This window comes from Zeus faber (assembly GCF_960531495.2).
Source record: "Zeus faber genome assembly, chromosome: 9".
Taxonomy (NCBI): Eukaryota; Metazoa; Chordata; class Actinopteri; order Zeiformes; family Zeidae; genus Zeus; species Zeus faber.
Window position 1 is genome coordinate 33604994 of NC_137197.1, and position 21740 is coordinate 33626733.

Consider the following 21740-nt stretch of genomic DNA (forward strand, 5'->3'; position numbering starts at 1 on the left):
AGCTGGAGATCTCTGGAAACCGACAACTACCGAGGCATTAGCCTGACATGTATCCCTGCAAAGATCTACAATCGCATGATGCTGAACAGGATAAGACCTGCCATCGACCCTCATTTGAGGGAGAACCAGAACGGCTTTCGGGAGGGGAGAACAGCCTAGATCTTGGCACTCAGGAGAATAATTGAGGAGGTGAGGAAGGACAACCTGACTGCAGTTCTGTGCTTCATTGATTTCAAAAAGGCTTTTGACTCGATCCACAGAGGCATGATGGTGAAAATCCTTAAGGCGTATGGAATTCCTCCCAACCTACTCCGAGCAATAGAGACCATGTACGCAGGAACAAGGGCCAAGGTGATGACCCCAGATGGCAACAGCGAGGAGTTTGACATCCTGGCTGGCGTTATGCAAGGGGACACACTCTTCATCATAGTCCTCGATTACGCACTCAGGAAGGCAATCAGCGGGCGAGTGTCAGGGTTTGCCCGGGTCCTACCAGCATCAGCCACTAGATGCCGCCAGTACTGCCTTTTCAAGGTTGCTCTGCTTCACCTATTTCTGTTCCTGATTACCCTGCCTCATTAGATGATATGTTTCACCTGTGTCTCGTTTGGTCGTCCCTATTTAGACCCTGTCGTTTGTGTCCTCGGGCGCTCAGTCTTGAGTTTGTCTAACCTCATGACAACGCTCTTGTTCCAAGCTCCCGAGACTTTGTTTTTGCCCAGTTTTTGTACTTGTTTTGAGTAAACCTCTATTTTTGCCACCTCGCCTCTGCCTTGTTCTCTGCACCTGGGTTCACTCAGCACACCTCCTAACAGCGAGAGCAGGAAGGGTAGAGCTGGAGTGCGCCAAAGTAGGCCTGAGGCTAAACGCCAAGAAAACTGAGGTCATCACCTATAACGTTCCACCAGAACATCAACCTCTGACTACAGCAGGAGGAACTGTGCTGAAAGAAGTCGATGACTTCAAGTACCTGGGTTCATGGGTCAACTCAACTGAGCAAGATCTGAAAGTGAGGAAGGCACCTGCATGGAGGGCCCTGAACGGCATGTCCAGTGTATGGAACTCCAACCTCCCCCGCCAAATCAAACTCAGCTTCTTCTATGTGACAGTAGAGTCCGTTCTCCTCTATGGCAGTGAATGCTGGTCCCTGAAGCCAACCCTAGAGAAGTCCCTGGACAGGTGCTACACCAGGATGCTGCGTGTAGTGCTTAACATCAGCAAGAGTACACATGTAACCAACAGAATTCTGTACGAGGGAATACCAAGGGTGAGCGAGAAGATTGCTGTAAGGAGAATGAGACTAGCAGGACACTGCTAAAGACACCAGGAGCTGCCAGCCAGCAAACTGGTACTGTGGGAGCCAACACATGGGCACCGGTCACGAGGACGTCCCACTTTAACATATGTGGATGTACTCAAGAATGATGCGGGAGCACAAAGCACCAACGAGCTGGCCAGATGTATGGAGAACCGGGATGACTGGAAACAATGATGGAAGGCTCGTCTTAGGACGACCTAGAGATTAGAACGCACAAGTTGCACGCTCCTCCAACTCGAGCTGCAAGCTCCGGCTTAAATATTCCCCGCGTCAACATGTGAATAAGGGGAGCACCGTCACATATTTTCTCCACTGCGCATCCCCATTCCCCGCTTCTCCAAACAAAACAAAAACAGTGTTTTTACTTTTGATGAATTTCTTTTTCTTCCTTTCCTAATTGAACAAAACATAAAAAAATTCCTGTGCGTCCCATGCTGCCTCACGCATGGCAACTTGACCCCCCCCATCAACATGTGAACAAGGGGAGTATCGGTACATATTTATTTCCACTTCAAGCACTGTGTATGTATATACACATGTGTACAGTATATACTGTATCTGGCTTGCTGGGTGGGACTGATGGTTAGGGGAGGGAGAGCGGGGGGGGTGGTATTCGTTGTATCTTTTGTGTGTTGATCCTCTCTATAAATGCAAAATAATAAAAAAAAGATTGATGAAAAAGAAACAAGTAGACATGTTACTGAGAAATCTACTAAGCTTTTGTTCCACAAGTGGAAAATGGTCTTCAACTAAACACGTCGCTGCTTGCAGCAAGCTCCCCTTCAATACGAACAGAGTACACTTTCTTATGTAGATGCGTTTTATTTTGTTTCCCCAAAGGATGATGAGTTTGAGTTTGTCATGAGACAAGTTTGTGTTGTCTATTACAGCCTTCTGGAACTGCAAGCCTTAGCCCAAATCCACCTATTGACGGTGGGCAAAACAGAAAGGAGGGAAAAATGGCTCCATTGACACAACTAACGAGTCAAAAGGGCTGTGAAGCTCCACAGAGGCTGAATCACTGATCTGTAGTATAGTGTGTTATAGTCTGTGTGTGTATGCTCAGAGTCAGAGATAAGTCCTAAACTTTGAATGCCCAGTATAGACACCAATCAAACTATAACTTTAACTGATCAGTACAGACATGGACATTTTAGGGTTACAATAAAATATATATATGAAATATAATATGATACAACATATATTTTTCATTATTCTGCATTCTACAGTGCCTTGAAAAAGTATTCAGTGCCCCCAACATTTTCTCTTAAATGACTGAACTTAGGATTTTGATAAATTTAGAGATTTTTTTTTCATGAACCCCCCCCCACTCTAGGGTGCAGCCCCCCAAAAGTATGAAGATTATTAACCATTTAATAAAAAGTATTCATCCCTCTCTCTCACAGCCAGTAGTCTTTTTGTATGAGTCTCCATTGTTTGTGTACGCAATGGAGAAAGACTGGCCAAATTCCTTATTGTAGAATTGCTCAAGCTGCGGCAGTTTAAGCTAGGGCCACATTACATGATTTTCCAGGACAATGTGGCAACTATTTGAGATCGGGCTGAGATCGGGCTGAGTCCGGGGTAGTCCAGAGTAGCCACACTGTAGAATCGTAAATGTCATCGATATGTGTGTGTGAGTGAAAGACTAAAATCTGTTGCTGATCTATACAATCTCAGTGGGCCAGGCCATGATTCAGTCAAATTTGTTTGTTTATTGGGGCTAGTCTTTCCAAAATTCTTTGGTGTGTGTGCGTCAAAGCCTCAATTCGCAATGGCAATTTTAAACAGCCAATGAGATCGTGCGGCTATTTAGATCGCAAGATATTTTGCCTCTCACCAAAATCTCGCGGGAAGATACATTCTCGAGAGTGCTGGAGTACCACAAAACTGGATCCATCTGTTCTCCGTCTTCAGATTTGTGCTCCTCAAAGACAGCAGTTATGTGTGTAAAAATATATAAATTTCAGCTGCTAAATGTGCACTGCACAATCTTTTCATTGTCGTTCACTATTGAAGAAAATCACGTAGAGTAATGTGGACGAGGCTTTAGAAGGAATGGTAGTGGACAGCAGTTCTTTGGAGGTCCTGCCAAAGAGATTTGATAGGGTTAAGGTCAGGACTCCTACTGGGCCACTCAAGGACATCGACTTTCTCCATTTTAAGCCACCTTGGCCCTGCTCTGGCAGTGTGCTTTGGGGTTGTTGTCCTACTGAAAAACAAAACTTCCTCCCCAGTTCAAGCTTTCCGGCCTTGTGCGCACCATTCATCTTCCCGTTAATCCTGACTCAATTGCCAGTCACTTGCTGTTGAAAAGCATCCCCCTACCATGATGCCATGACGCCACCGTCCTTTACAGTGAGGCTGGCAGTGTTAGAAAGTTATGCCGCATATAGCACTTAGAGTTTAAGCTGAATAGTTCAACTTAAGTTTCATCAGACTACAAGACCTTTCACATATTTGCGGTATCTTTCAAATTTTATTTTGCAAATTCTTTCCTGGTCGGTGCTTCTTCCTGGCCATATCCACAACGGCCCTTTTTTGTGCAATGACTTGGAGATTGTTGACCCATGAACATCATGTTTTTCAGGCACTGACTTTCTCAACTCAGAGTGACAGTGTCCACTAGCCTCTCTAAGTGCCATTCTTGTTCGACAACTACTACGTTTAGAGGCGGCCTGACCTCGGCAGTGTAGCTGTAGTTTCATATTTTTTACAGTTCTGTATAATGGGCCAAACCGCGCTCTGAGGTACATTCAGTGTGTTTGAGGTGACCTTACACCATTCCCCATGTCTCTGATTCTTTATAATATATGCCAGATTCGTTTGGAATGCTCGAATGAAAATCTCTCCCCTACTGTCAGTCCTCACAGTGAGAGGGGGCTTGTATCTTCATGGATTAATTAAAAACAGATGATCCACCAATTTCTTAAACAGACAAATTTTGGTCTATAATATATTTCAAATTTAGAATGTGAGAAAAATGGTCATGTGAATATTTTTTCAAGGCACTGTACTGTACCCTATCGATCCATCTATCCGTTGTGCAGGCGGTGTACGGTTACTGACTTCCTCTGTTTCTTCTCCAGGTCGTGGTTTCGGCTCTGCTGACCCTCCAGGTGGAGTTTGGTGTCTTGCAGCTCAGCTGTCAGTCTCTGGCACTTCTTCTTCAGCTGCTGGGCCATTCGCTGGGACTCTTCATTATCTGCCTGCAGGTCACTGATCTGTGGGTGGGAATGCGCACACATGCACACAAGCAAGTCACATCTATGACTGCACAACGTGCTCCAAGTCTCAATGTGCTAGGAGGAGAAATAATACAGATACTTTTGGGGAATTGTCGACAAATTGGGCTTATTTTCCGGCTAATGTCCATCCTGATTGCGGGTTTCTCCGTTTAGGAATCATTTTAAAATCAAGAGAAATAGGTAGTCCTACGAGCAGTAAGTAAATGATGGGAACCAACATTCAAATAAAGAAATAGGTAGTCCTACGAGCAGTAAGTAAATGATGGGAACCAACATTCAAATAAGCTCTGGGTTGAAAAATAAAAATACTGAGCATGTGTATGTTTACACACATATAATCCTTTGACGTTATAATTAAGGCCATGTTCCACTTTTACAAATGGTCATGTAAACAGCATAGTGAGATTCTGCAACCAATGCTGGACGGTGATCACGGTTATGGGAAACCAGATTCAGGCGGCTGGACTTCTGAGCAATCTTTATATTTGTTCGCATGTGTCAACTTTGCCGGACCGATTAATCAGGAGAGATCAGAATTATATACACAAACCTGATTATTCGCTGTAGTTTGAGCATCAATGATCAACGTGTGTTTCATATAACAAGAACATTAATTAAGATTAAGAGAGTGGAAGGGGACCCTTCTGAAAGAGCCGAAGGGAGCCCACTGACACAAAGCAGCCAGGCAAGGATTTGAAAAAAAAGCCTTTAACCGAGGGTTTCCTGGTCTTTTTCTTTGTCTCTCACCCTTCTTTCCAGCTGCCGCTTGCTCTGCTGCTCCACCTCCAGCTTGTCGTCGAACTCCTGCTGCAGCCGCTTCTTGGTGAAGTCGATCTCCCGGATGGCTCTCTCGTACTTCAGCCGCCACTCTCCACCTGTCGGGGAAACGCTGGTTGAATACGCTGACCGGCGCATGTACGCAACAGACCACTCATCATGATGAAGAATCTGTCCCTGCATACTGCCTCAGTTGTTAAAATTTCAAATCAAAAAACCCCAAAAATAACAAAAAGATTACCAAAAATGTTCTTCAACCCAACATTACCTGGGTAATGGTAATCATGGTAATGGTAATAATGGTAATCAATGCACTTGTGACATCCATCATACATCCATCTCTGACCTGTGTCGTCGTCCTCCATCTCTCCGTTGAGATCGGAGGCCCTGATGAGTCTGGCCTCCATTACTTCCATCTCCATCGACTCCATTTGCTTCTTCGCACTGTCGAACTTGGCCTGGAGAGATGGGTCCCCAAGAGACCGGGCGGAGGGAAAACGTGAGTAAAGCTGGCTTCTTTAGACAGTGTGAACTGTAACCAATTTTCAGCATACTGTAACTCTCCAGTCCGACCAGATGGAGAGAAAGACACGAGGAAATGTGTGAAAGCACAATTTCATGCAACAAATTTGACTAGAAGATTAAAAGCCAAGATAGAAACAAATTTTGCTGGCAAAGAAGATACTTTGTAAGTTTTTAAACACACTGCAAGGGCACACACACACACACATACACACACACACACACACACACACACACACACACACACACACACACACACACACACACACACACACACACACAGACACACACACAGACACACACACACACACACACATAAATCATGTCAACGGCCAAATAGCAAACTAAATGGCTGGAGAGGGTTGGAAGAGCTGGCTTGACAACATGATTTCACAATTACAGGACTGACCATGTGTGTGCGCATTTGAGAGAAAAAGACAGTCAGACAGACAGACAGAGAGGGTAGGCATTGGAAAATAAGACAAATGTCCAATGGGGAGGGGGGGGCACCAGAAAGCGACTGAGATGGTTCCTGTCAACGCATCAATTAATGCCTTCAGACTGTCGAGGTTGTTGGTATGTATATATATATATATATATATATATATATATATATATATATATATATATATATATATACATACAGTATATATACGCATACACACAAACCGATCAGCCACAACTCCTCCAGCCAAGGTCTCCTGTGGTATTTGGCATCAAGAAGTCTTGAAAGTTGCGAGGTGGGGCCCCCCATGGATTGGGCTTGTTGTTCCAGCACATCCCATAGATGCTTGATCAGATCGGACCCTAATCCCGGCAATCCACATGATTTAGAAGAAAATGTGATTCATCAGAGCAGGCCACCTTTTTTGATTGCTCCATGGTTCAGTTCTGACACTCACACACCCATTGTAGGTGCTTTCGGGTCAGCATGGACACGCCCAGTCTGCGGCTACGCAGCCCCATACGCAGTAAACTGTGATGCACTGTGTATTGTGACACCTTTCTATCATAGCCAGCATTAACTTTTTCAGCAATTTGTGCTACAGTAGCAGTATTCTATGGGATTGGATCAGACAGGCAAGACTTCCCTGCCCATGTACATCAATGAACCTTGAGCGCCAATGACCTTGTCGCCGGTTGAGCCGTTGTCCTTCCTTGGACCACTTTTGGTAGGTACCACTGCATACAAGGAACACCCCACAAGACCTGATCTTTGGGAGATGCTCTGACCCAGTCGTCTAGCCATCACAATTTGGCCCTTGTCAAAGTCACTCAGATCCTTAGGCTTGCCAATTTTTCCAGCTTCCAACACATCAACTTCAAAAACTGTTGACTGTTCACTTGCTGCCTAATTGATAGATGCCATTGGAACAAGATGAGCAATGTTATTCACTTCACTTGTCAGTGGTTTTAATGTTGTGGTTGATCGGTATATATATATATATATATATATATATATACACATACACACACACAAACACACACGCACACACACACACACATACACATAAACATACACATACACACACAACCACACACACACACACACACACACACACACACACACACACACACACACACACACACACACACACACACACACACACACACACACACACACACACATATATATATATATATACTGTATATGCATTGCCAGCTGACACGGTGCACCACTAGAGAAGACAAATTATTTTTCATTTTTAAAAAGGCGTGGTCCAACGCTGACCAAAGCCCAAGAAAAAAAGTAAAATCTGTCCGGCGTCTGTCCGGATCCATAAAGGATGTTAAAAACTATCTCCCACAGGTAGGAAGAGATTAATTATGATGTGTATATGGATGACTATTATCAGGATAGGTGGGATCAGCAAGAATACGTATATACTGCGTAGCTACATATATTGAATCTTTGAGGAAGGCCTGCAGTACATGCACACCACAGAAAGAAATACCACTGGTCTATTAGTGCTACAATGTGCCCTTTGCATCAGAAACTGTTCTTCCCATATCCAAAAGAAGGCTGAAAACGAATAAAAACTCTATACAGTATCTGAACACAGCACTAACTGTGAGGCAATCTGACAGTTATCTGAGTTTTACTGTATAAATGTACCAAAACCACTGATTTTATACCTTGATGTTTTAGTTCAATATGGTTGACCCCTTACACCAGTGGTCTCAAACTCAAATGCTCTGTGGGCCACTGGCCAGGTTGTCTTCTTTTTGGGAGTTGAACTTCAAGGGAAAGCCGGCCTGTTTTTTTTGGTTTTGTTTTGTTCTGCACCTTTTGTGAATTGCCTTGTAATACTGTTAGAAAAAGCTCTCTTATGTTGTATTTAGTTCTGTTTAATATTTTAAAAACATTAAGTACATTTGTGTGGATTAATTAAGCAGTGGATTTTGAAAAAAATAGTGGCCGGCCAGATCAATCAATAAATTATCACCATATAGTGGGCCACATTAAATTGTCTCATGGGTCCTGCCCTGTAGTTTGAGTTCCTTGCCTTACACGTTTCCTTCAAGTGTGCCTACCTGTAGGTCCTTCATGTCCTTTTCCAAGCGCAGTCTCTCAGAGGTCTCACTCTCCAGCAACTGAGAGGCCGACTCCCCTGTGTTTCGCTCGTCGGCGAGCTCCGACGACAACTCTGTGATCTGGCGGTTCAGAGGGAGCATGCTCACCAATCATGGATCATCAATCTTGGTCGCTAATATGCGTAAGGTGACCGCTGTCTGCGGGACGGCAAGCAGTTTAGCTCCAGAACATTGCTCTCCAGTCGGACCTGTGCACCCACACTTTAGTTCTTAACTCTGAATCCGACAGTGGATCACACAAAGAACACGCAAATAAATACACACAATTCCTTTATATAAGAGATTTAACGAAAGTGAATAAGGTAACATCCAATGCTTACAAGAATAATGTCATTATTATGTATATACAGCTTACTAACTTAGTAAGTAACTACATTCTGATAACGCTAGCTTGCCAGGTGCTTAGCAACAGTGGCTTCCGGTCATATTTTCAAATGTATCTATGGTCTGAGTTTTTCACATGTGGTTTCTGACTATCCATAACAAATTAATAACCTCTGCTCAGTAATTGTCATTGTCAGTTTCAGTGTGAAGGCAGCATTTATGTATATGAGTGAGTGTGTGTGTGTGTGTGTGTGTGTGTGTGTGTGTGTGTGTGTGTTTCTGTGTGTCTGTGTGTTCATGCGCATGCGTGGTCCTGACCCGGCTCTCGAAGTGGTCGCTGTTGAGCCTCAGCTCGTTCCGCTCTTTCTCGACCTTCTCCAACTTCTGCTTCAACTGCTGGATCTCCTCCTGGATGAGAAAAGTCAAAAAGACAAAAAATACAGTTGGAGAGAGAGAGCCAGAGAGGGAGGAGGTTTATTTTTATGTTCAGAGCTGCATGTAATACATTGACTTCATCAGCAAATGGGAAAAAATATATGAAAATGTTCCCCCTTTGTCTTCTCAGGTAACCTCGCGTGGAATATTTTTTCTTTTACGAAAATACTTTTGCTTTTGTTGGGTGTGAAAATATTTTTGGTCCCATGTAGAAACTTTTGCACCACCCTCATTTGTGTCAACTGCTAAATGCCAGCAGTAAAGACCTAATGACAAAATGTCAATGAAAACAACAGAACATAGAATAGGAAATAATCATTGTTTATCAGACGCCAACCAATCCTCGTTGGACCAAGTCAAAAACCAGAAGATCAACAACCGGTCCAGTTTTTTGATTTTGAGCACCAGTTTGCACCATACACAGGTTTCACATGTCCATTTCTAATATCATATCCAATTAGTTCCAAAAACATATTGTGTGGTGGCAGGGGCTGATTGGATCTTCTGTTTGTTTATTCATGGAGAAACCTTTCGACCCTACACCCGTTACTTACACGATTTGGACGTACTTATTTACAAACCCCAATTCCAATGAAGTTGGAAGACTGGCCGGCCTGCGGTCCAGACTTGTCTCCCATTGAAAATGTGTGGCGCATTATGAAGCGCAAAATACGACAATGGAGACCCCGGACTGTTGTGCAACTGAAGTCGTATATCAAGCAACAATGGGAAAGAATTCCACCTACAAAGCTGTTAAAAGGAAAGGTGATGTAACACAGTGGTAAACAGGCCCCTGTCCCAGCTTTTTTGGAACATGTTGCAGGCATCAAATTCTAAATTAGTGAATATTTGCAAAAAAAACACAATAAAGTTTATCAGTTTGAACATTAAATATCTTGTCTTTGTAGTGTATTCAACTGAATTTAGATTGAAAATGATTCGCAAATAATTGTATTCTGTTTTTATTCACGTTTTACACAACATCCCAACTTCATTGAATACGGGTTTGTAGAATTAGACAAAATGTAGGTCAGCATGTAGGCCGGACCAAAATTTGTGAGGGCCCCTCCAAACGTATGCCAAATGCATTTTAGGGGTATTTTTGGACCAATACTCACGTCCTTGCCACGAATCTGTTCTTCAGTGAGCTGGACCTCTATGAGAGGCCTGACGGTGGTGAAGACCTTCCACCATGGCCAGCCCTTCACACCACGGTTCTTCTTTATGTTCTTCTGAATGCAGCGAATGGCCAGGACCTGGATCTGGAAGAGGGACACAAAACAAAATTTGACTGTAGACGTGTTTATTCTGGGTCATTAATATCACATCATTATTTTTACCGTTCCATAAAACGGTTTGTTGATAGACAGGGAGGTCGATTTGCTAGACGCTGGGCATCAGGAGAAAAACAATGATGATACAGGTGAGACTTTGATGCCCACTATCAAAGAAGCTTAAAAGTAATTTTAAGACAAATAACAATTGTTGAATGTTTGACTTAAATTATAAACTCAATTATAAATGGACGCTCTTGCCAACAGCCAGACAGTAAATTGAGGTAAGGCCGACAAAATACTTTCTTCATTATCTCATTGTGGAATATACTTAAGACTCCTCTTTAAAATCACATCATTAATCTAGGCTTTCCCTGTGGATCAAGCTATCAGAGTCACCGTCAATGTAAGAAATCTTTTTTTGGTTCATTTTTAAATAAATGGTATATTTTGAGAGAGGCAAAATGAAAGGTCGAGTTTTAGCTACGAGGACAGAAGAATTTTTTTTTCAAAAAGTGGACAGGCGTAGCGAGCACAATTAATGTTAATGATCACTTCAACCAGTTCTCTACAAGTTGACTGATACAAAGTAATACCCATGCTAAACAACCATTGAAGCATTAGTTGTCTTAATGTAAGGTTCTTATTCTTCTTAATCTGTTGTGCTTGTGTGGATAAAGACAAGACCATGAACCTCATTTATCTGGTTAAAACCAAATTCATCTAAAGTCTTTGATGAGAACGTTCATCTTACAGAAACAAAAATGAATATACATAAAAACAGTTCCCAAGTGAAACACGCATATAACAATAACCAACAGACAAATCCTTTTGAGCTTTGCGGTTACACTGTTAAGTAGCGGCTGAGGCGAGAAAAATACATAAAATGGCCTGTATCAATTTCCTTCTACCACTAAACAACTTTCATTTTGGGACAGGATGATATAGGGCCCAGACCAGATCACCAAATTCTTTCACGTTCAAAGGGAGCTAAAATATTTAAACTATATATGTACCTATGTACTATATCTATGCCAGCCAGTATATCGATGCCAGTCAGCAGATCTGCAGAACACTATTTCAGGCATCTGCGACTGTCAATCCAAAAACAGATTAAAGTTCTCACAGAAGAAGTTTCTTCACTTTTAAGTAGAAACTGCGCTGGAATGCGGCTAAATTTTCTCACAGCCCAATTTAGCCTTCTAGGAAAGTTTATATTATGCTTTGTCAGCTTTTCATTATTTTTGTATACACATAATTAGTAAGTAATTCTCTGCATTAGTTCTCTACATTTAAAGCATCCTTGTATCTTAGGTATCTAGCAGCATTGGGCTGCCATGTAACAGCGCCAGGGGACCAACTCCAGATCTTGATGGGTCGGATGGGTCTTGATGCCTTTGCCAGGGGCATTGGCAGGAGTTTCAAAACCCTAACATAAATGGGTTTCCTGGAGGATTTGTGAACATATGGAGAACATGCAAACTCCACACACAGAAAGGCCCAAGATCTTCTGGCTGTCGGGCAACAGTGCTGATCACCGAATCAACATGCCATCAAAAGGACTGAATGGGACAGTTCTTAATGCACACTAAATAACTGTCACTTTTGCAGCCTGTTGAAATCTTCCACTCATTCCCAAACAGTTCAAGATTCAAGAGAGAGATTCAAGATTTTTATTTGTCACATACATATACATACTTTCATACATATATGCAGTGAAATGTAATGCAACGCACCCGGTGATAGCACACAATATATCCTAGGAAAAAAAATAAAAGTAGAAAATTCCTTTCTAATAGACCGACTAACTGACTCCTAAAATGTAATACAGTAAGTTGAATACTTATAGAATAAGATAAAAATATATAGAATAAAATACAATAAAAATAAATTGAAATAAAATGGAATAGATAGAAGGAATATGCCTATGTATATACAGATATGTGCATTAAAGTGGCATGTGAATTAAAGTGGTGTTTGGGATAATACAGCACAGTATACAACAGTACGGCGCAGCAATATGCCATCACGAACAACCAGTACAGTACCAGACATACAGTACAGTAGGTAGTAGAGCCTAGTGTATGGCTCAGTTAGGACCCCTGGTGAGGTCAGCATTGACAGTTCTAATGGCTTGCGGGAAAAAACTCAGTCTCAGTCTCTCTGTTCTCGCTGTGTGACTGCGGAGGCGGTTGCCTGACCGCAGCAGCTGAAACAGTCCGTTGTTGGGGTGATGAGGATCCTTCATGATCCTGCGGGCTCTGCTACTACACCTCCTGGTGTATAGCTCCTGCAAGGGGGGGAGGGTAGTTCCAGTGGTACGTTCAGCTGAACGCACCACCCTCTGCAGGGCCCGCCTGTCCTGGGCAGTACAGTTCCCAAACCAGGCAGTGATGTTGCCTGTCAGGATGCTCTCCACTGCTCCAGAGTAGAAGGACTTGAGGATCCTCACCGAGACCCGGAATTTCCTCAGCTACCTGAGGTGGTAGAGACGCTGCCTCGCCTTTCTCACCAGAGTGTCTGTGTGTACAGTCCATGTTAAGTCCTCTGTGATGTGGACTCCCGGATATCTGAAGCTGCTCACCCTATCGACAGAAGTCCCATTAATCCACAAGGGCGCGTGCGTCCTCGATTGTGATCCACGCCTAAAGTCCACAATCAGCTCCTTGGTTTTGCTGACGTTCAGGTGGAGGCTGTTGTCCTGGCACCAGAGTGACAGGTCAGCCACCTCCTCGCGGTAGGCCTTCTCATCGCAGTCGGTGATCAGGCCCACGACCACGGTGTCGTCAGCAAACTTGATGATGGTGTTGGAGCTGGACCTGGCCACACAGTCATGTGTGTACAGGGAGTACAGTAGGGGGCTGAGGACGCAGCCCTGGGGGGATCCTGTATTCAGGGTGAGGGAGCTGGACATGTACTTCCCCACCTTGACCACCTGGGGGCGGCCTGTGAGGAAGTCCAGGATCCAGGTGCAGAGCGGACCATTCAATCCGAGTTCCATCAGCTTGACAGCCAGTCTGGTGGGGACTATGGTGTTGAAAGCTGAACTATAATCGATGAACAGCATTCTCACATAGGCCCCCTTCTGGCCATCCAGGTGCGTGAGCGTGGTGTGCAGTACCTGGGAGACCGCGTCATCCGTGGATCTGTTCTGCCGGTACGCGAACTGCAACGGGTCCAAGGTGCGGGGGAGGGAGGCGCAGATGTAATCCTTAATCAGCCTCTCGAAACACTTCATGACCACCGAGGTGAGGGCCACCGGACGGTAGTCATTCAGGCAGGTTGGAGAGGCGATCTTCGGGGCAGGAACGACGGTGGACCTCTTGAAGCAGGACGGGACCACTGATTCAGCCAGGGAGATGTTGAATATTGTGGTGAACACCGGAGCTAGATGGTTAGCACAGGTCTTCAGTACTCGCCCAGATATGCCATCTGGGGTCGCAGCTTTCTTGGTGTTCACCCGCATCAAAACCCTCCTGACCTCGTGCACAGACACTGAGAGCGCGCGGTCATCCCCAGCGGTGCAACTCCAATTAGCCGGCGAGCTAGCGGTGTTGCTGCCAGACTCGAACCGCGCATAAAAGGAGTTCAGTTGGTTGGCTAGGGAGGCGTCCACACTCGTGGCTGGGGAGGAGCTGCTCTTGTAGTTTGTTATTGTTCGCAGCCCCTCCCACAAGCGTCTTGTGTCCCCCCGCTCCATCTGTAGCTCCACAGTCTCTCTGTACGTCCGTTTGGCGTCCCTCACCGCCCTCCGCAGATTTCCAGATACAAGACCGTCGTTGTAAGCGGCCGTGCGAGCATTCAGAGCGCAGCGGATGGATTTATCAACCCATGGTTTCTGGTTTGGAAATATCCGAACTTTCACCGTGGGAACGACATTATCCGCGAGCGTAGTTTACATTTACATTTAGTCATTTAGCAGACGCTTTTATCCAAAGCGACTTACAAGGGAGAATAACATTCAAGCTACATTGCGTCAGAGATTAGTGTAACAACAACATTAGTGTAACAATAAATATTGATAGGTGGTGCTAAGTAATTGTAGGTTAGGACAGGAGGTACTCACTGAAATGCTGGGTCTTCAAGTGCTTCTTAAAGACAGAGAGGGAGGTCCCTGCTCTGGTCATTTTTGGCAGCTCGTTCCACCAACGTGGAACTACAAATGAGAATAGCCTGGATTGCCGTGGCTGTATGGCCGGCAGAGCCAGGCGACGCTCATTTGACGAGCGCAGCATCCGGGGGGCAACATGTGCTCTTACAAGAGCATTTAAGTAGGCGGGAGCATTCCCAGCAATCACTCTGTAGGCCAGCATAAGAGACTTGAACTTGATGCGGGCGGCTACAGGTAACCAGTGGAGCTCGATGAGCAGCGGAGTGACATGTGCCCTCTTTGGCTGGTTGAACACCAGTCGCGCCGCCGCATTCTGTATCATCTGTAGTGGCTTCACCGCACAGGCCGGCAAGCCTGTAAAGAGGGCGTTGCAGTAGTCGAGACGGGACATCACCAAGGTTTGTACCAGCAGTTGAGTGGCATATTGGGTCAGGTACGGCCTGACTTTTCGGATGTTGAGTAGTGCGAAGCGGCAGGACCGGGAGACGGCGCAACATGGTCTGAGAAGTTACAAAACTTACTACAACCTCCGTAAACTCGCTGACGTCACTTGAACTTGTTTGGAACATGTCCCAGTCTACGTCAGTCAGAGCGTCCTGAAGCGCAGCCTCCGATTGGTCCGTCCACCGCTTCACTTCTCTCGTCATCACCAGATCCCGCGCGATCAGAGGCCTGTAAACTGGAACCAGCGAGATCGCGGCATGATCTGATTTCCCAAAAGCAGGGAGTGACACGGTCTTGTATCCGTTCTTGTAAAGAGTGTAACAATGGTCCAAAGTTCTATCTCCCCTGGTGGCACACGTGATTGTTGTGACACAAATTGTATCTGTAGTCTGTTCCTGTGTCCATGTAGCTGGCTTCCATTTGGAAAGTATATACGCAAGCTGCTTTGGGAAAGAATGCTCATATAGCAATAAAATGTCTGCTTCTGGCTTTGTGCTTCTGGTTCACTGTTCGGACATAAACTTGCCAAACAAACCCTACATTGAGCAAGAACGTATGTAAGAAGAGTTTCAATATCCTACTCCATACACAATCAAACTAGCCATAAATTAGTGATAAAGTCTGAATGATGAGAATCAAGTAAGGTGTTCCAAAGAAAACGTAGGGCGCTGGCTGTGAACAGAACCCAAACATAGGCTATCATAATAGTGCACTTGTTGCATGAAATATATCACATTCATGCTTTTTTCCCAATTCAATAAACACGGTTATTTTTGGTCATGATTTGTAAAAAAATATATTTCTGTAAAGAGTTGCATTCTCCCTGGCTGAACTTTCAGTATTACCATTTGCCACTTTGTCAAAGTTCGAATTACTCGTACATTGGTTGTTGCTGGAATGTGATGTAATGGTAAGTGCTTTGGTTGTGTGGTCATATGGTTGTGTGCAGGCAGCTTAACGATGCCTCCATCTCTTACTGACCTCTACTGTCCTTCATGCCTGGCACCTACCGGCCTACAGTCCTCAGAGTGTGGGACGAGCATTGAGTAAGATCACATGCGTGCAAACAATCTTTTTACATTGCACACAGCAGTCTCTGTGCCCACCTGTTCCCAGTCAGGGGAGGGGGGGGGGGGTTCATAAGTTAACAATTTAATTAGGCTTGCTACTGCCTGGCTGGCAGAGGAATCCTAGGCACACTGTCGCAATCAACTGTTATCCTGGAATGTCAAAGTGGTCGAGAAGATAGACAGTGCGAGGGATGAAGGAGAGAATAATAATAATAATAATAATAATAATAATAATGATAATAATAACTGGGATTTATATAGAGCCTTTCACAAACCCAAGGACACTTTAGAATGGAAAAACAAAAAACAAACAAGACAGGGTAGATAAATCAAAAAAGATAACTAACAGAAAAATAAACCAGAAAGGGTCAGGGGCAGTAAGCCTCATTGAAAAGGTAGGTATTGAGCAGGTTATTGAAGGTGGCCAGGGATGAAGCATTTTGAATGTCAGTGGGGAGAGATTTCCAGAGAGTGGGGGCTGCCACACTGAAGGCTCGAAGCCTCATGCGGGGGGGTGTAGAGCAGACCCGTGTCCGAGGACCGCAGCTTCCAGAATGGGGCATAGAGGAGGTCAGTTAGGTACTGCGGGGCGAGGTCATGGTAGGTTTTGTAGGTTAAAAGTAGGGTTTTATAGGAGATACAGGATTTGACAGGGAGCCAGGGGAGATGGATGAGAGTGGGGGTGATGTGCTGCCAGGGCTTGTTGCGGGTGAGAACTCTGGCAGTAGAGTTGAACATACTGGAGCCTGTCCAGGGCATTGCTTGGAACCCTGGACAGGACTACATTGCAGTAGCCCAGACGGGAGGTGATGAAACTGTGGATTAAGTGTTTCAGCAACGAACTCTGACAGTGATGGGCGGAGTCTGCTCTTGAGGTGGAAGAAGGAAGATTTGGTTATGGATTTGATGTGTGAGTGGAATGAAAGGGATGAATCGAAGATGATGCCTAGGTTGCGTACTTTGGGGGATGGGAAAATGGAGCAGCCATCAACAACCTAGACGAGATCTCCAGCTTCCCGAGCAGTGCCTTGGGAGTCACAACCATGAGTTCAGTTTTGTTATTGTTGAGTTTGAACATGTTTGATGACATCCAGACTTTGATGTCGTGGAGGCAGTTTAGAGGAGACTGAGGAGGGAGGCGGGAGGATGGTTTTGTGCTGAGGTATAGCTGGGTGTCATCCGTGTAGGTATGGAAGCATAGACTGTGGTGGCTTTTGATCTGACCAAGGGGGAGCATGTGAAGGTGAAGAGGAGAGGTCCAAGCACAGAGCCCTGAGGCACACCTTGGTCAAGTGGGCCAGGGGAGGAGCAGGAGTCTCCGATAGAGACAAAATGCTTTCTGTGGGTGAGGTAGGATTGGAACCCGGAGAGTGCTGTACCAGAGAGGCCAAGGTAGCCGGATAGACAGTTGAGCAGGATAGTGTGGGAGACTGTGTCAAAGGCAGCTGAGAGGTCAGGGAGGATGAGGATACTGATGTAGCCTGCATCAGCAGCAATGAGGAGGTTGTTGATGATTTTAATGAGGGCGGGCTCCATGCTGTGGTGGTTTCTGAATCAGGATTGAAAGGGTTCGTGAAGCTCATGGTTGGACATTTGCTGTTGGAGTTGACCACCACTAATACCTTGGTATCAGACCAGAGTGCACCATTGTTGTACCTTCTGTAATAAAACTACACAAGTACTGTACAAACTTTACTGACTTTGTTTGTTCTTTCCTCAGTCCTATAGGCAGTAAATAACAGGCCATCATCTGGCGAGCTAAGCCAGGAGGTGCTGCCATCCTCGGACACCTATCGGTCTGTGACTTAGTGAGCGAACGACAAAACTCGGAAAAAACGCTGAGCAGAGCCTTTGACTGTTTGACTGCTGTTGACCGTGTGCGTCTTGGGGATCGCGTGCCTCCTGTATGAACCTAAATTCTAAATTTTGTCAGATTGCCAAATTTGAAATTCATAATTGATGACAAGACAAAGGGTTTTCGATAAAACGACTGTGGATTGAATTAAAAAAGACAGTAATTCATAAAAAACGGGCACATAGCAGAAAAGGATTGTGATCCAACTCTGGTCAGGAGAGGCCAACAATTATAAAGGACGATAGTGTTAAAGATAGAATTGTTACTGCTATTGGTATAGTGGATGAAAGACCTGAACCGCGGGGCCACGTTGCCATCCGTGTAAATCAAAGGCTAGGAGGCCTTAATCTGTTTCCCTCCGGAGTCGGTGATCGAAGGCCGAGCAGTGAAATGTGTAGTACAGCTATCATTAATTAATGTGTATGGTACCAAACTGTGATTGATTGTGTATGTTGTTCTTAAACAGCGGGGCGTCTAGTAAGTTGGTTGCTGGTTCGATTCCCGGTTCCTCCTGGTAGCGTGCTGATGTGTCCTTCAGCAAGACGCTTAACCCCCTAACTGCTCCCCGGGAACGTCTATATGGCAGCCCACTGATCCTAGATACGTCAGTTACGAGGATGGAGAGAAATCACAAATGTCCCTGTTTGTGTGACTAATAAAGGTATATAAAAAATTATAATTGGAGAACTATAGTTTGAGTAAAATATACGGTTGTGGTGAAAGCGCTTAGGGTAAACAGAAGTTTGTGAACTAGATCAAAAAAGAAAAACTGAAACATTGCTTTGTTTGTCTGCTCTGCCGCGAGCAATGTGAGGGAAGGAGATCAGGGAGTGTCACCTCGGAGAGCTGAAGTGAGAAGGAATGCGGAAACTGCTGCCGTATAGTTTATGTATGGTTGTGACGTCAATTACCCTGTGTGATGAGTTGTGTTGTTTAGCTGTTCGTGATTGGCCCATTCAGCAGTATGTTAAGTAGCCATGACCACCAACCCGGGAAGTGCTCCCGGGAAGTGCTCCCGGGGAGTACCCACAGCTGGCGTCCGTGTGTTGGTTCGGGCTGTGGTTGTGAGTTCTGGGGCTCGGGTTGGGGGCGGGGGGTGTGGGGTGTGGGTCGCTGGTTTGGGTCTCGGCCCCGTGGTCGGTGGGTCGGCATGCCGCTGGGATCGCCTGCCCTGCAGGCAGGAATGCTCGGCTTGTGTGTCCTTCTGCGTCCCATGGGGGCGGGGTTCACGTTCCGTCTGGCCCTGTCAACCTGAGTCCTGAACCTGGCTGGCTGTACTAGCCACGGGGCTCACCATGTGGCCTCCTTCGTGTGGGGTGGTCTCCTGTCATCACACCGGGCTACCGGGGTACCTGCCCTCTGGCGCTCTCGGTGCACGGGGCGCTCGTTGCTGGGGGATCAGGCTGTGGGTGGGGGTGCCATCTGCCGCCCTCTGTTCTGTAGTGCGCATGCTTGGCAGCTGGGGGCTGAGCAGGGGCCTGATGGGGGCGTGGAGCTGCCCGACATGGTGGAGGCGCATGGCAAACGCTCTGCGCACTTGGCTGATCGCTGTAGGTTGGCTGCCACCAGGTACCGGAGGTGGGTGCACTGGGGCATGGTTGGGTCCGGGGGGAGGGGGTCTGCATGGTTGCTCCCTGACCTGCTGCGCCCCTGGATCGATCCGGTCGCGACTCGCCTATCTCTCCCAGTGCCAAAATTCATACTCAGCACTTACACCACACAAGAGACCGAGGGCTTGCGGGATGGGCGGGTTGCAGGCTATGTGGGTCGGGATGCGGCGGGTAGCTGCCATCTTGCCTGTCACGCCAAAATTTTAATCCCACTCACATTAGCTTAGAACACATACACTCTCTCTGCGGCTGTATGTATGTATGTATGTCTTGGACACTCGAGTGATGAGAGGAGCAGACCTGTCAGCTGATCACCACCTGGTGGTGAGTTGAATCAGATGGCGGAGGAGGCTGCCAGACAGACCTGGTAAACCCAAACGTGTAGTGAGGGTGAACTGGGAACGCCTGGTTGATGCCCCTGTCCGCAAGGTTTTCAATCCCCACCTCCGGAAGAATTTTTCGCGCATCCCAGGGGAGGTTGGGGACATGGAATCTGAGTGGGTCATATTCAAAACCTCCATTGCAGAGATGGCTGCTAGGAGCTGTGGTCGGAAGGCAGTCGGTGCCTGTCGTGGCGGTAACCCAAGAACCCGTTGGTGGACACCAGCGGTGAAGGAAGCTGTCAAGCTGAAGAAGGAGGCCTTTTGGGCTTGGCTGGCCCAGAGGTCTCCCGAGGCAGCAGACAGGTATCGGCAGGCTAGAAGGGCTGCGGCCTCGGCGGTCACTGAAGTAAAAACCCCGGTGTGGGAGGAGTTCGGGGAGGCTATGGAAAAGGACTTTCGGTTGAACTCAAGGAAGTTCTGGCAAACTGTTCGGTGACTCAGAAAGGGAAAGCAGGGCTTGGCTCAGGCTGTGTTCAGCCGGGGAGGGGAACTGCTGACCTGGGCTGGGGAAATTGTCAGGCGGTGGAAAAAGCACTTTGAGGAACTCCTGAAGTCGACCAATACGTCCTCAGGGGAAGAGGCAGAGTCTAAAGACTTGGGGGAAGTCTCGTCCATATGCCTGGCAGAGGTCTCTGAGGCAGTTAAAAAGCTCCTTGGGGGCAAGGCGCCAGGGGTGGATGAGATTTGCCCTGAGATGCTGAGGGCTCTGGACATTGTTGGGCTGTCTTGGTTGACACACCTCTTCAGTATCGTGTGGATGTCGGGTACAGTACCTGTGGAATGGCAGACCGGAGTGGTGGTTCCCATTTTTAAAAAGGAGGGTGTTCTCCAATTATAGGGGTATCACACTACTCAGCCTCCCCGGAAAGGTTTACTCCAGGGTGCTGGAAAGGCTCCGGCCGATTGTCGAACCTCAGATTCAGAAGGAGCAATGCGGATTCCGTCCTGGACCTGGAACAGTGGACCAGCTCTTTACACTTGCAGGGTTGCTGGGGGGGTCGTGCGAGTTTGCCCATCCAGTCTACATGTGTTTTGTGGACCTGGAGAAGGCTTTCATAAGTGTCCCTCGGGGGATCCTGTGGGGGGTACTGAGGCAGTATCCGGGCCTTGTACAACCAAAGTAAGCGCTGTGTTCGCATTCTCGGCAGAAAGTCAAACGCGTTCTCAGTGGGTGTTGGACTCCGCCAAGGTTGCCCCTTGTCCCCGATTCTGTTTGTGATATTCATGGACAGGATCTCAGGTGCAGCCGAGGTGAGGAGAGTGTCCGGTCTGGGAACCTCAGAATTGCATCTCTGCTTTTTGCAGATGATGTGGTTTTGTTGGCTTCAGCAGACCGTGACCTCCAGCACGCACTGGGGCAGTTTGCAGCGACCCAGACCCGGATAAGCAGAGGAAAATGGATGGATGGATGGATGGATGGTTCCCTCAAAACACAAGAACAAAGTAGTGATTGGCCCCTTCAGCAGTATGTTAGGTAGCCATGTGGCTTTGGCTACCCCATTTGCATTCTGGGAGCTGGCTGAATGAAGACAAGTCTCGGCGAAACTTTCGAGGTGATTATCTCAGAAACACGGTTTGCCACACCCTTGTCATTAACAAGTCATAGCTTTAAAAATATTTGCTTGATATGCACAAGTGACACCTTGTTTGGAAGCTCTGATTCTCCACTTTCAAATGATCTGAAAAAAAGTCGAAAGCCGCCAAGTTACCCTAAAGTATGCGGTTGGTCACATATACACATTATCACAAGTTCAACATGTGAAATACTTTTCTG

The 21740-nt window shown here is 46.3% G+C and overlaps 1 protein-coding gene across 1 annotated transcript in view; it reads right to left on the bottom strand.

Moving 5' to 3' along the window:
- Positions 1-21740, bottom strand: part of myo18ab (myosin XVIIIA b) — a gene marked incomplete at its 5' end in the record, with an annotated part of 190909 nt that overhangs the window by 50785 nt on the left and 118384 nt on the right. The window contains 6 exon segments of the mRNA XM_080006919.1: positions 4388-4542; positions 5314-5441; positions 5690-5801; positions 8401-8520; positions 9103-9192; positions 10338-10481. Coding sequence (XP_079863045.1) covers positions 4388-4542; positions 5314-5441; positions 5690-5801; positions 8401-8520; positions 9103-9192; positions 10338-10481 — 749 coding nt within the window.